Raw genomic sequence first — 13,985 nt, forward strand, 5'->3', positions numbered from 1 at the left:
TCAAGCAATAGGATTAATTAAATGATCTAATGTCTCACCAAAAATATTTTTAGAACAGAAGGTGGCAGTATCTCCTCATGGGATAACATCCCATCCACTTAACCCTTTGTAATGAATGTATCCACATGCTTGACTTTCAGGCTTTTGGGTCTGCCTTAAAACATGAAACTACAGTTAACAGACAACCTAATCCAGGTTAATTATTATCAAATAGAACCATCCTTCTGAAAAAGGAGTGCGTTCTATAATCTCCGTAACAGTTGGCAAAGCTAAACATGGCACAACTTCAGCAAAGGAAAGCCTAACAGCTCACAGAATAATAGCCCATTCTCTTTTCAACAAAAAAATTCCATAATTAAATCCAAATATGATGTCCTATTTTCTCCCCATCCTCTTTATTCTAGAAATATATACAATAAATCCAATCCTACTTCCATACAAAAGCCTTTAAATATTTGAAAATGACAAAACTTTTCTTCAATCTCTTATCCAAGTTGAATACTAAACTTCCCTTTACTCGTCCTCATGATTTCCAGATCCTTCTCCATTCTAATCATCTCCTGTCAATAATTAAGCCCCATCATTCTGAACATCACTTTTACAAATAGGGGAAGGCATGACACCTCAAGAATTCACACTTATCACCTAAAACCCATGATCGTTTTCATATGAACTCCAATAAACCAGTCTAATAAACTCCAGAATTGAGGTTGAAAACCTAAATACAGAACTTTACATTCATCTCTATTTAAAATTTAATATACTTTTCTATTAAGTTTAACATCACACTATCTTCTTGAATCCTGATGAGATTCAAGAGGTTCCCTCTAGATGAGAATTTCTGCGCGTAACTTTGAATTACCTGTAAATTTGCAAAGCAAGCCCATCTTTAATAAAAAATGTTGAACAGGACAGAGGCCAAGTAAAGGATCTTGCCGCACTCTCTGCACACTTGCCTCACAGATAACAAACACCCAATGAAACTTTTTTGGAAATGACCAATCATGCAGCTATAAAGCCATGATCCTCTACCATGACTCACAGATGAATTCAAAAGATTGACTACGGTTTGACTACAATTTCCTTGACCCCCTCCGGTAATTCTAGAAAAATAGGGTTGTTTTAGCATGACCTATTCCAAACGACCGGTTTTCAATGGAAGCAGTAATGTCCCTTAATGAGCCTTTTGTGAACTTTTCTTCTCAGAGCCTGTGTGCTGTGCGCATGTGCACTGGTGCCTTTTTTAAAAAGTTTAATGTGTGGCAGTTATTATCAATGAAGTTCATTTCAGAAGAGTAAGAGTTAAAACTATTTATTAGAAAAAGCAATTAATAGGCTTTACAGGACCAAGACCAGCTACTCTAACCTTTGATGACTCCTAGTATCAAAAATTACTTTTGTTTAATAATATATAAAAAGTTTCCACTGCAGATAAAATATTGAGCTCCCAGGTATGAAGTTTCTTGGACTCACCTTTGTACTTTGGTTCTGCACTCATGTTGATTTCCCTCAGTATTTCCTAATTGTTTTAATGTGGTAGAATACTTATGGTTTCCACCTTTGACAAAACAAACCTGGAAACTGAGTGGGGATTCCCACAAGCTGTCAAAGGGAGATGCCAGGTGCAGAAAATGCTCAAGGTTTAACTCTTGAACAGATAATTTAAAAAGGAGAAAAATATACATACATAGCCTGAAAACAGCAACAACTTGGCCACTTTTAAAGCCATATATCCTAAACTGGATCTCTACATGATGTCTGCACTTTTGCCCACTCAGAACTATAGACAAAGGAGCATATACTAGTCGGGGGAGGGCTCTAATAAAGCAGCACACTGGGCTATGGAGAAGCTCCACCTACCCCTGCTCAAAGGCACCTTGTGGTGGCTGGGCCTTCCTTGGGGTTCCCTAGAACCAGTGCAATACTTAAAAACATCAAGTTAAAGCAGGTACAGTTCACTGGGCTAATGCAAGTATTCTAAAATCATGCTAAGAAGGTAAACTTCTCTCAAAGAGAACTATATTAAATTATATTCAGCGGAAAAAAACATCACGAGGCCTCAGCAGATTGATTTTGAGACATAATAGTGTGTTCTGGACAAATTAAGACTATTTTATGATACAATCTGTAAAAAAGGATAAATGACCAAGAAACTACCATTTCTTCCTTTAAATAGAAATTCTTCTAATCTCTTTATAACTAAAGAGATCACAGCATGGCAGGTGCTTCTTAGAAATTCCTGAGATATGATTTAAATGAAATTTTAAGATGCTTTTCAGATATATAATAAAAAAGTGAGTAAAGGGAAAAAAATGACTATGAAAAAACCAATATTTGTTTTGGTACTTAATGTCCCTCATTGGCAAATAACTTATTTGTGGTGATAACCATATTTTAATCATATACTTTTATTAAAGGATCTACCCAGTAGAAATGAAGAAGCCAAAAGGGTATTGTATATTTATCTACTTTTATCAGCTCTTTCCAAAGCTCTGAAATTTAACTTTAAAAACTATCAAAAACTTGATTAGCTGAGAAGCTCTATAAGAGGGTAACTAATTCCTCAGCAAACAGAAATTAATTTAAGCCTCACTCAAAATAAACTGAAGCAATTACAGAATATTTACTAAATGCAAAGATGAAAACTGACTGCCTGGATTACGAGTCATAGTGATTTGTTGCTGTCAAAAAACTGGAATCTTTATATACAAAAGAATGTCTGGAAATAACTCGACTCTTAATTGTAACAGTGGATAAGACAGTAACAGTGTGTAGCACTGGCATCCCAAGAAAGCTAAGATCTATTTTCAACAAGTTTTTGCCACATTTGTGCAATATCTTAAGTGTAGAGTTAGAAAGGACAAAACCCGGCATAAAAATCTAAAACAATTCCTGTAAAACTGTGAATGGATTATATAAAATGACTATTTCAGGACACTACTACACTAATTTCTTCAAATAATTTGCTTTAGAAGTAAATATTAAGTCTTCTTCCCTCTCATGATATACCCAGATAGTTATTTATCATTACATAGGAGAACCTACCATGATCCAGTCTGTTCAGCAGAGCAGAGGAAAAAGAGCCTTAAATAAACGCTTCCTCAAAATAAGGAATCACAGATAAAACAGGTGTCAATCAATATATATATATGGGCCCACATGATTGTTTGGATGATTATATAAGATGTGCCTAAAGTACTTTTAATATTAAAACATGCTATGTTAGTGGAAGGAGTTATTCTGCTATAGGCAATTTATTTTAAAGGAAGCTGGGTGTTTTGTTTTTCGTCTTGGAGAGAACAGAAAGGATTTTGTGGAATGTTCTGTACAAATACATTAGGCCCATTACTCATAAACTTCATGGTTTGCCAATTTTACTTTAAATAAGTAAAATTATTTCCAATGAAAAGCATCAGAGGGGACTTCCCTGGTAGTCCAGTGGCCCGCACTTCCACTGCAGGGGGCATGGATTCGATCCCTGGTAGGGGAACTAAGATCCCACATGCCGCAGAGCACGGCCAAAAAAAGAAAAAGAAAAAAGAAAAAAAAAATCAGCGATTTTTTTGAACACTCAGACTTTGTAAACATGTCTTTACACAGTTCAAAAACACACTTTTTGAACCAAAAGATCTTTGCAGAGGAGTTTATCTCATTAAGAACCACAGCCAAATACAATCAGGCACGGAAACGCAGAGACTTAGTAAAAATACTAATAGTTTTCTTTTCCATAAGCTGTGTGTACTCAGGTTAATTCCCTCTCCATGAGTGCTATATTTTAAAACTGAAAACAGATCTTACCTCCTGAGTAAGTCTCAGTACAACTCCTTATGTCCATGTTCTATTTATATAACCTAGCTTATAACTCACCTGCAGTTTGAACTATTCATTGTGGTTTAATTTTTTTGGTTGTTAAATATACATTGAAAACCTATAGCCTATATGGACAGCTTTAAAGAAGAATGGTAAAATAAACTTGAAATAAACCTAAATTCTCTCTACCTCTACCCACACTTCTCTCCTTTGCCCCCAAAAAACTCGACAATTCTGTCATCACAGCTCAGGAAGACGTTATTACATCCATGCTGATGATATTTTTAAAACATAAAACAGGCAGTTTAACATAATGAATAAGAGCATGAACTCTGGAGTGAAATAACATGGGTTCAAATCTGAGCCTCACCTCTTACAAGTTATAGTACCTTGGGGAGGTTTACTTAACTTTCTTGTACCTTGGTTACTGACTTGTAAAATGTGGAATAAACAGTATTTATCTCATAGGGTTACTGGTAAGATTAAATGAAGTACTTAAAATATGCCTGATACATAGTGAGTGTAATGTGTCAGCTACTGTTGTTAAAATCAAGAAGGTAAAACAAAATTAAAGCATGCTAAAGCTGGTAAACTGGATTCTTTTTAAGTTATATATAATATACATGTTATATATCATATAATATATAATTATGCTTCTCATTAAAATTTACTCCGTATTCTTACTGATTCTACATTTTCAATCTTTCACATTTTCATTTTAGTCACAAGTGATCTGCTTCTAACTTTACACTGATAAAACTACACTTTTTTTTTTTAACTACACTTCTAATACTCTCATGACTCTTCTCCCCTAATATCCAACAATATTGTTTGTGACAATATCTTACCTTTCCTACTAAACTTTAAGAAGCAAGAGGGTAGGAGGTCATCATACCTTATTTTCTTTTAAATTTCTTCTACCTATGATAGCATGCATATAATATATGCTAATTAAATAAATGGATTTTAATGCCTCTATTTCTCTTAGAGTCAAGTGCATAAACACCTAGAGGCTCATTTAGACTCATGTATTCCTGGTGCTTAAATGTTATTTTAATCGCAGTCCATAATTTGAGTGCTGCAATTCATACTAGAAAAGGATAAATGTGTATAAATTATGCTGATATGCATATGCCTTGGAAACGGGTGGACATATACATGGTACTTCTCAATGTTGCAGTATATTCAATTTCACAAGTGTTTCCTCTTCCCATCTATGGACCAAACATTACAACTTCAAAGTAGCAAATCTGGCAATAGATCGATGCTCATTTTTTGTTAAAAATACTGATTATTTTCTCTTGTGCAACTTCTTTTTCCAAGAAGCATAAGAACAATCTCAGTAATGACACTAAAAAGCAACTGTAAATTCTGCACTCACAGGGATCCTGTAAGCTTATAGCTGAAAGACTGCATTAAGAAGACATGAGAGCTTAAATACTTAAAGGGCTGCTATGTAGAAGGGTACAGACTTAATTTTTTGTGTTCCAGAAGGCAGGACAAGTTATGAGAAAGTGGGTTTCTGATATAAAGAAAGAACTTTCTGAAAATCAGAGCTACCTCAAACTGAAAAAGAGATTCATGTGCGGTAGTGAATACCGTATCACTAAAAATGTTTTGTGAGTAGAAAACTGGTTTTGGGGAATGATGTAGAAAAGTATTAGATAAAGAGTTGGACTACGTGATCACAAACATCCTCTTCAATCAAAATGTGCTTGGATTTTCTTAACTTAATCCCAAGTGATGGTCTGATGCACAAGACTAATATGCCTTCGGAATATGCCTACCTGCCTGGCGTCACACAGCCCATGTGGGCTACATGAACATCACCCCCTTTCTATAGGGCAACTGACATTTTAGAGGCCACCCTATTTGCTTAACTCTGTGACCCACCTTTCTCTCTACGAACAGACCTAAATTAAGTTCACTTCAAATTTTATTTGAAGAATTTCACATCAACCCTTGAGACAAGTGGAGTCCCATCATCCCCTGATCCCCAAGCCACCAAGTGAAGAATAGAAAAATTATAACAACATTGGTTTCACTATTTTATAATCATCTCTAAAGTTCAGAAAATTTAGAAAAATGAGGAATGATAGAAAATGGAAAATTGGAAAAACCCGTCTACTACACCAGATCCACTATCAGAACTACTACTTGGGTGGTATAATTAACTTGGCTTATATATTTATACTTCTCATATACTCATTGAGGTACAAAGAAAAAAATCATGACCATAAAGCAAGTAGAATACTGTTTGAAGGAAGTAAAAAAACATGAATAAGCTAGAATACAAATCCTAAAAGTACATGCAAGTTCATTATACTCTTGTGCATGTTTGAAATTTTCATAGTGAAAACTTAAAAAGAACACCCACATACAAAATAAAATTCAACTCTCAGTATAGACATGATATTGGTGTGTTTTTTAAGCTATGAGAAGAACAGGTAATGACCCAGCACCCACATTATCCAAATCCACCCGGACTCAAATCTGAAAATATTTAACTGCTGACTAATAACTCATGTACACTACATCTCAGAAGAAAAGTTCCTAAGCACTATTTAGAAACAGTTTCATTACCAAAACTGAATAACACTTCATTGGAATTTGGGATCGAAAATGCTATCTTATAGTAGCTTTTCTTCTTCTTCTTTATTTAATCCAAGATGCAGAGTGGTTTTGTATCAGACTTTACAGTTATTATAGTCCTAGGTCACTGTAAAATTAATGGTTTTGATCCTTTAGAATTACTTTCAATAAATAAAATTATTTGGTTTCCTCTATATTTCTTAGGATTTTCAAAGGCTAGAAAAAGTTGTTTCCCTTATCACTGTTTAGCAGCTAAAACTTCTACTAATAGTGAGGAAAGATGCAACATTAGTGTAGCATTAGGCTAGCTGTCAAGTGACAGGATGCTAGTCCTGGCTCTGAACTTCTTTTACCTTGAACATGTCACTTAAGCCTTCTGGGTCATGATGCTCATCCATACAGTAACTCAGATTAGATGATTTCAAAGGCTCCACCTAGTTCTGAAGCTGTACAATATTATGACCTCATTGTCAGGACACCCCTTCTCTATGACAGGTGAAGGTGCTATATCCTTATGCTAGCTATCACAATACGTTACTGTGGGTAAAAACCACACAAAATGTGCAAAGCCAGGAATGTTTAAAAATTGTGATTAAAAAAAATAATACTGGCTTGAAATATGGGTTAAATATCAAGAATACTTAGCTTCTTGTCTAGAAAGCATCGACACTATATGCTGTAAATAAAGCTCTGAAAAAGGTATAAAAAACTTATAAGTCAACCAAGATAACTAACTCTGCCGACTCTTGAACAAAAAGGGCAATCTCTGAATAGTAATTGCTTGACACCCAATGTCTGTGGCACCCATTCTCCCACCCTGCATTTATGTGTCAGAGGAAGATGTTACTTTCATGGCATATTGGAACGAAGAGTATGCAACAGAATGTATGCCTTGTTAAATCAGCATAGGTTCAAATTAAGCACTTGAGAAAACTACCTTCCCAATTAATAATAAACTAATGAGATTTAGTTAAAAGCGTAAATGTTTTTTGTTTCAATGTTTGTACTGAATATATAAAACACACAGTTAATTTCCTTAACTTACTTTAACAGCACTGAATTCACATAAATGGTGTTGATGTACTGTGAGTATTTCAACAGCCCCACCTTAGGAAGTCTAAAACTAAGTTAATCCAAGTGAAAATACGGATTTCTTTTCTAGGATAGAGTAATTTATAGATGTTAGTTTATAATTATGAAATCAATAAAAGTAAATAAAAATCCCTCCAAAGCTTAGTAACAAGTGGGCCATGTAGCACAAATGTGGTATACTGAAAAACCACCTCCTTTCAGAAATACCAATACTGAGAAGTGTAGCTAGTGAGACCTTGGCTAATGCATATTGTAAAAGGCCTGCCAGGAGAATGTGAGTTATATAAATAAAATTATCGTGTCAGTATGTTGGTGAAAGCTATCCTGGGTACAAGGCAGGAAAAGGAATATAGCCCTAACGGATGCATACAGATAAGTAAGTAATTAGGAGGAGAGGGGAGAAGAAGGGGAACATGTGTATTTAATTTATAGCTCAAAGAATTCAAAGATAATATTAGTAGTAAAAATCTACAAAAATGACTGTGAACCAGAGAGTTCAGTTTTCTTTAAAGAGCCTGACTGAGAGGGTGTGTATGTAAAACAACTGAATGAAGATGTAAGCTGGTATTGTGGTATTGTGATGATTTAAACCACAAATGCCTTCCCTATTTAAATATTCCAATCAGTACTGTTAGTACACGTACCTCGGAGAATTCTTTCCTCATGGCAACGAAGAAAGTCCCAGATTCTAACAGTGCCGTCATCAGAGCATGTAGCAAATTTATTATCCGTGGGTGAGAAACTGTTACATGAAGACACACAGCAGGGGAAAGAAGTCAGCATTTAACAGATTATCTGCGCTTCTCAGACAGGGAAAAATAAAAACACTGTGCTGCGTTATAAACAGGAGAGGGAAGTATCCACAGTGAAGAAGCCCTTAAAGAGAATGTTGTCAGCTAACAAATGTATCTCATCAAAAGAAGAATTCAACAGAGTAGCTGCTTCTTAGTTTTCAATCAGCAATATTCAGAGAACTTTATGAGTGTATTATTAGTACTAATGTTACCCACACTCCCCAGTATAGTATTTCCTATGGTACCAACAGAAAACATGGAGCGGATTTAAGTGGAGAAACTAAACAAATTCTATCTTTGCAATATTCCTGTAAAGTCTTTTAAATCACATAGGAATACTGCTCAAAAAATTAGCATCAGCTTCTGCTTCAAACTTCATAAAAGTTTCAGACAGGCTGTTTAAAGACTGGTTGCTACACATCCCTACATATGATGTTTCTGATTTATGTAATAGGCCTGTGGAAAACGTTCACACCTTCTTCCAGGCAAGCTATCCCACGAATGTTGCACTTTTTGAAGAAAACTAACATGGGGACCTTCTGACTGTTTAAAGCCAAAGAATATGCTTGCAAAGGAGGAATCCATTTTTTCCTCCCTGTAAAAGACCATCAAGTTTCTCATCTAAGAACTCCCCTGAACTTCTGAACCCTTTGCCTAAGAAAGGACCAACTGCGAAAACTCAATGTATGGTCAGGACAATAAGGCAAAGTCTTTGCAGAAGCGTGTTTATCCAATAACTTTCGTTAAGATTCTGAAAGTAGAAACAAGTGACTGCAGTGGATGATGTTTCTATAAAGATGTCAACCTCCTCCCACACGTGGGTGGCACAACGGTCAAGAATGCTGCTTAGCTTTCTTTTTTCTTGAGGCTGCAGCAATTCTTCAGGCTTGTTTTTGAAACTTTTTTTTTCCATTTCTACTATACATATCTCACTGATATGTAAAAATATACAACTCACTGAAAATATTTTAAACTCCCACTTATGATACATTTGCATTACTGATGTTATCAACAGTGAATCAGAAGGAAAGTCTTCTTGACATTGGTCTGCTTACAGTTTCAAAGCTTGCAAGAACCCACTCATTAATCCATTAATGTTTGCCACATCCAGAGTTACTTGTGAGAGTTTTTAGTCCTATACTTTCCTTTTGAAGTCGTGGCATAACCAAGCCAACCAGGGTCTTCACTTAAGCCTTTTTTATCTTGTATTTTGTGTGAACTCTGAAGGTGTTTTCTGTAGGCTTTAGATTTTATTCAGTTGTATAATTAAAGACTGAATTCTTTATTTGGAATGAAATATTCTTGTCTTACATAGTAGGTAATAAAAATGAATAACGTATACACATTATTAACCATAAACGAAAAGAGAAAACCAGTGCAAAATGCGGCAGACAATACATCTCTAACATATTGCAAAGGCTGATACCGGGACAACACTACTTCAGAAAAGTGCCAGCAAAATGGTGAATGTGTGAAAACAAAGAAAAATATTGTGTTTATAGGGTGCAGAAAGTTTCCCAGAATCTGACAGAGCCCATGCATCTCTGCACCCAGAATACACTTAGAGAATAATTTAACCATGACAATAGGGACTACAGAAAATGGTATATTGTGTATAAACCTGGCCTCTCTAATCGCCTCCTTATGTGCCTGGAACATCTTGACGTTGTTCATGTTCGACTGCCAATATTTCACATATCCTCCGTGGTCCGCTGTCAACATCCACATGTCATTATGTGACCAAGTCATGGCTCTCACTGGGCTATCGTGAGCCTGTGAAAACATAAAACATTTGTAAACATTATATAAAAGAATATATGATGGAAGCCTTTACAGGAGCATATATTAACTCATAACAATAAGCTGTCCAATTGTAAGTTTAAAATGCCAAGAAAGTAACTATATAACAAGTTCTTTACAGTAACAAAGGATGATGCTACCATCTGATGATTACTGTTACCTGTAATATTGTTTCAAAATTGAAAGTGAGTCCATTCCACAAGGTGAACTCTCCACTAGAGGCTCCAGTGACTAACCGTCTTCCTTCTGGAGTCCACTGGGGGAAAAAAAAGACATTATACAAGGTCACGAATCCTCAACCTTAATTTTTAAAACACTTAGAAAGTCTTTATTTATAAAATATCCAATAATTGACATTAAGTGGACAATACTGACTTTCACTTAAGACTATAGCTCAGATTTATAAGCAAGTACTTTGTCAGAAAAGAACTTGTATTAACACAGTGCAAGGAAAGCTCTAGCACTTTAGCTCATTAATTTAAAATAATAAGTGCTTTTTTTTTTTTTTTTTTTTTGCGGTACGCGGGCCTCTCACTGTTGTGGCCTCTCCCGTTGCAGAGCACAGGCTCCGGACACGCAGGCTCAGCGGCCGTGGTTCACGGGCCCAGCCGCTCTGCGGCATGTGGGATCTTCCCGGACCGGGGCACGAACCCGTGTCCCCTGCATCGGCAGGCGGACTCTCAACCACTGCGCCACCAGGGAAGCCCCAATAAGTGCATTTTAAATACCTGTTAAGTTACACACACCTAGGCACTCTAAAGAGCATTTCAAAACAAAATATGCAAAGACTTAATTTTTCTAGAATACATGGCAGACCAACATAAATAAGATGGTCAGTCATCAGAAAAATTGAAAGACTAAATGTATAAAGGATTTGGTTTATTACAGCTGCTAGTGAACCAATTCAGGCAAAAATGTTACCAGTGTCTTGTGAAAAAACAGTATTACATACCAATTTAAGGACATCAAGGCTATCAAACTTTTCCTAGAAACTAAATGTACAATATATACTATATACATGTATATATTTTTTTTTAAGTTCTTCATTCACAGTATTGGGCAGTGACAGGTCTTATGCTAATCTAATCTCCAAAAAAATGTAATACAACAGAGGCATGACTAACGGTACCCCACTATTTCAATGTCACAATTTGCACACTGAAGGGAATCTGTGATATATGCTTATCAACTCAAAATGCAACATATTTTTTCTTACTTTTATTTTCAAGTTTCTATGATAGATTACACGTTCATTTTCCTTGGATGTAAATACATGAAATATCAATACAAGAATCCTATTAGTAAAAAGTGTGACACAGAGTTGAAAACTACAAGTGTGTTTATAGGATGAGATACATGAAATGAAGTCTGTTTGGTAAATTTCACAGATATATATGACAAGCCAGCCTTTTACTGTTTACCTGCAGATCATGATTTTGATTTTTATTAATAAAATCCTCCTACTTTCCTAGTTTCTGTTATCTGCTATGGATCCCAACCCAGTAGATACTACAAGCAATCAAACTGCTGACACAGGACCCACAGTCTTTATGTCTTTAATACCTTGTAATTTGGACTTGCCTCTACTGTGTGCAAATTTCTTAAGACCTTATAGCTTGATTCCCAAATGAGAAATTTACCCATCTAATAAGATACAGGACACAGAACGCTTAGATTTTATTCATTCCAAAAAGGTTTTGTGTTATGCTAACAAGATATTAAAATTAGCTGCCATCATACTCCTTTTCCCAAATTCCCTGGCAAGCAAAATTACACTACATACTGGTTGGCTCTCCTAATACAAAAACCATTCAAATAATGTTTCTTTACTAATGGTTTCTACTCTAATAGGCCTCTGAAGCAAACAGGAGGCCTAAGATTGACTACCACATTTGTATGGAACTCAAGCCAGAGTCTCTTCCAGCCCCTCTCAGTTCTCCCGGCTGTCTCTCACAACAACTCCCTAATAAGACCTGCTTATTTGGCTCATTTGCCACAATGTTTGCCATGACTGTTTTTTCTCTGTCCCATTATTTTTTTCAATTCTTATTTGCTCCACTTTGACTATTAACTTTCCTACATTTCTGGACTTGATATACTGCTAACCAGCAAGTGCATTCTTACTAGCAAACCACAAAAAAATGATTATACCATTATCTATGGGAATATTAACAGGATGCCTGGGAGACAGAGATGGGAAGACTTTTTTTATTGCAAACCCCTTCAAATTTTAATAATTTGAACCATGTTAATATATTATTTATTTTTAAATTATATTTTTAAAATTTTAGTGAAAATGTATAGAGTACCTACAATGTACCTTCATGGAGCTGACAATTATGGTCTACCATTGGTCTTCAGCTCTTCTTAGGTGTTTTCCTTCCTAGTAACCCTAAGAGTTTTCATTCGCCTTGAGATGCTGCTCTCTAAACAGTAACAAAACAATCCTATTCAAGAGCAAGTCAGACACCTGCTGCAATATATATATATCCATGGCCAGCTCAGAGAGAATTCTATGGAAACTGCAACATGAAGAAAAGCAATCCAAAAGTACTACCTTACTAAATGTGGATATAGTGGATAAATGATTGGATATTTCAAAATAAAAATACAAGCAATACACTGATTTTTATCCCAGATATACATTTAAAATAATGTTTAATTTTCTTTGCAAATATATTTGCAGGCTAATTCAGAGTTAATTTATCCAAAAAATATCAAACAGAATACTTACCCTAACAACAAATACTGGACACTTTACTTTATTTGTTGATGTTCGAACAAACTTTGTTGTTACTGCATTCATAGGATTATTCAACATCCCAATAGGTGGAACCAGCTACAAAAAAAAAAAAAATGGTGTTTAAAGATCACAAACAGGGCATAAACCAGGGACATGACAAGGTAATTACTTCAACATTTAAAGACAAATTCAGGACCATATAGGACTTTCAAAACACTATTATAATAGATTACAATTAGTCTATAGTAATTAAATGAAGAAAATGGAGATACAGGAAAGTTAAATGCCCATAATTACTAAATAAACAATAAAATCAAGTGCCAGATAATTACTTCTCAAAGTCAACACAATTAAACACATTCATAACAAGCCAAGTTTAAAATTAACTTTCTTGTTACAGAGACTCTGAGGCAGTGCAATCTTTTGCTGGACACTGCTTTAAACCCCAAATCAAAAGTTCATCTGTTATCAGATTAAAAGGAAAATTTTAATTGAGATTTAAAAAAAAATAACCCATGGTTTACACAGATATGTTATATTATCTCTTTAGGAATGTTTTAATTATAAAAATGTAAAAAGAAAAGTCCATGTTTGAATTAGAGATCCCATCATTCAAATGTCCAAGCAAAGAGGTTTCTATTAAGCTAGCATGACATATCTTATACTTACATCATTATAATAACCTGCATCAGGCTGAATTGCCCGCATATCTCTCTGGTCTCTTTGCCATATTCTATTCTGTTAAAAATAAATAAATTAATCAATCAATATATTGTCTAATTATACTCAATCTGAAACGTAAGTAAATATTTACAAAATGCAAGCTGTCGTTAAATGGGGAAAAAAGAAGACTAAAACTTTTTCATTATGTTCTAAGACAGATAATAGTGGGTATCTTAAGAGATTTCCCCTCTTATCACACTGACATTGCTTAGAATTTCCCTCCTTTCTTTACTCATATTATGCCCAACCAATCATCCAAGATGCTGCTGACCCCAACACATTCTCACTGACCATACCTTAGTAAAAGGAAAAAGGTCAAGGGGTAGACAGATGTTCCCAATTCCTTCAAAATCCTCAGCACAAAACAATTCCTCTTATCTTGGTGTTGGTTTTCTTAATTCCTCCCAAACTTTCCTAGGCTAGTTTTCCAA

General features: G+C 35.1%; 1 protein-coding gene across 9 annotated transcripts in view; it reads right to left on the reverse strand.

The window, feature by feature from the left end:
- Positions 1–13,985, reverse strand: part of WDR33 (WD repeat domain 33) — a 102,037-nt gene that overhangs the window by 47,233 nt on the left and 40,819 nt on the right. For all 9 annotated transcript variants that reach the window (XR_004350620.1, XM_032636545.1, XM_032636549.1 and 6 more), the window contains 5 exons: positions 13,501–13,569; positions 12,823–12,927; positions 10,249–10,344; positions 9,910–10,061; positions 8,139–8,236 (listed from right to left, as the gene is read on the reverse strand). Coding sequence is in view for 8 of the 9 variants with exons in the window: in XM_032636545.1 (XP_032492436.1) it covers positions 8,139–8,236; positions 9,910–10,061; positions 10,249–10,344; positions 12,823–12,927; positions 13,501–13,569 (520 nt within the window). In the remaining variant the exon portion in view is untranslated. The remainder of the gene's footprint in view (positions 1–8,138; positions 8,237–9,909; positions 10,062–10,248; positions 10,345–12,822; positions 12,928–13,500; positions 13,570–13,985) is intronic.

This window comes from Phocoena sinus, chromosome 7 (genome assembly GCF_008692025.1).
Source record: "Phocoena sinus isolate mPhoSin1 chromosome 7, mPhoSin1.pri, whole genome shotgun sequence".
Lineage (NCBI taxonomy): Eukaryota > Metazoa > Chordata > Mammalia > Artiodactyla > Phocoenidae > Phocoena > Phocoena sinus.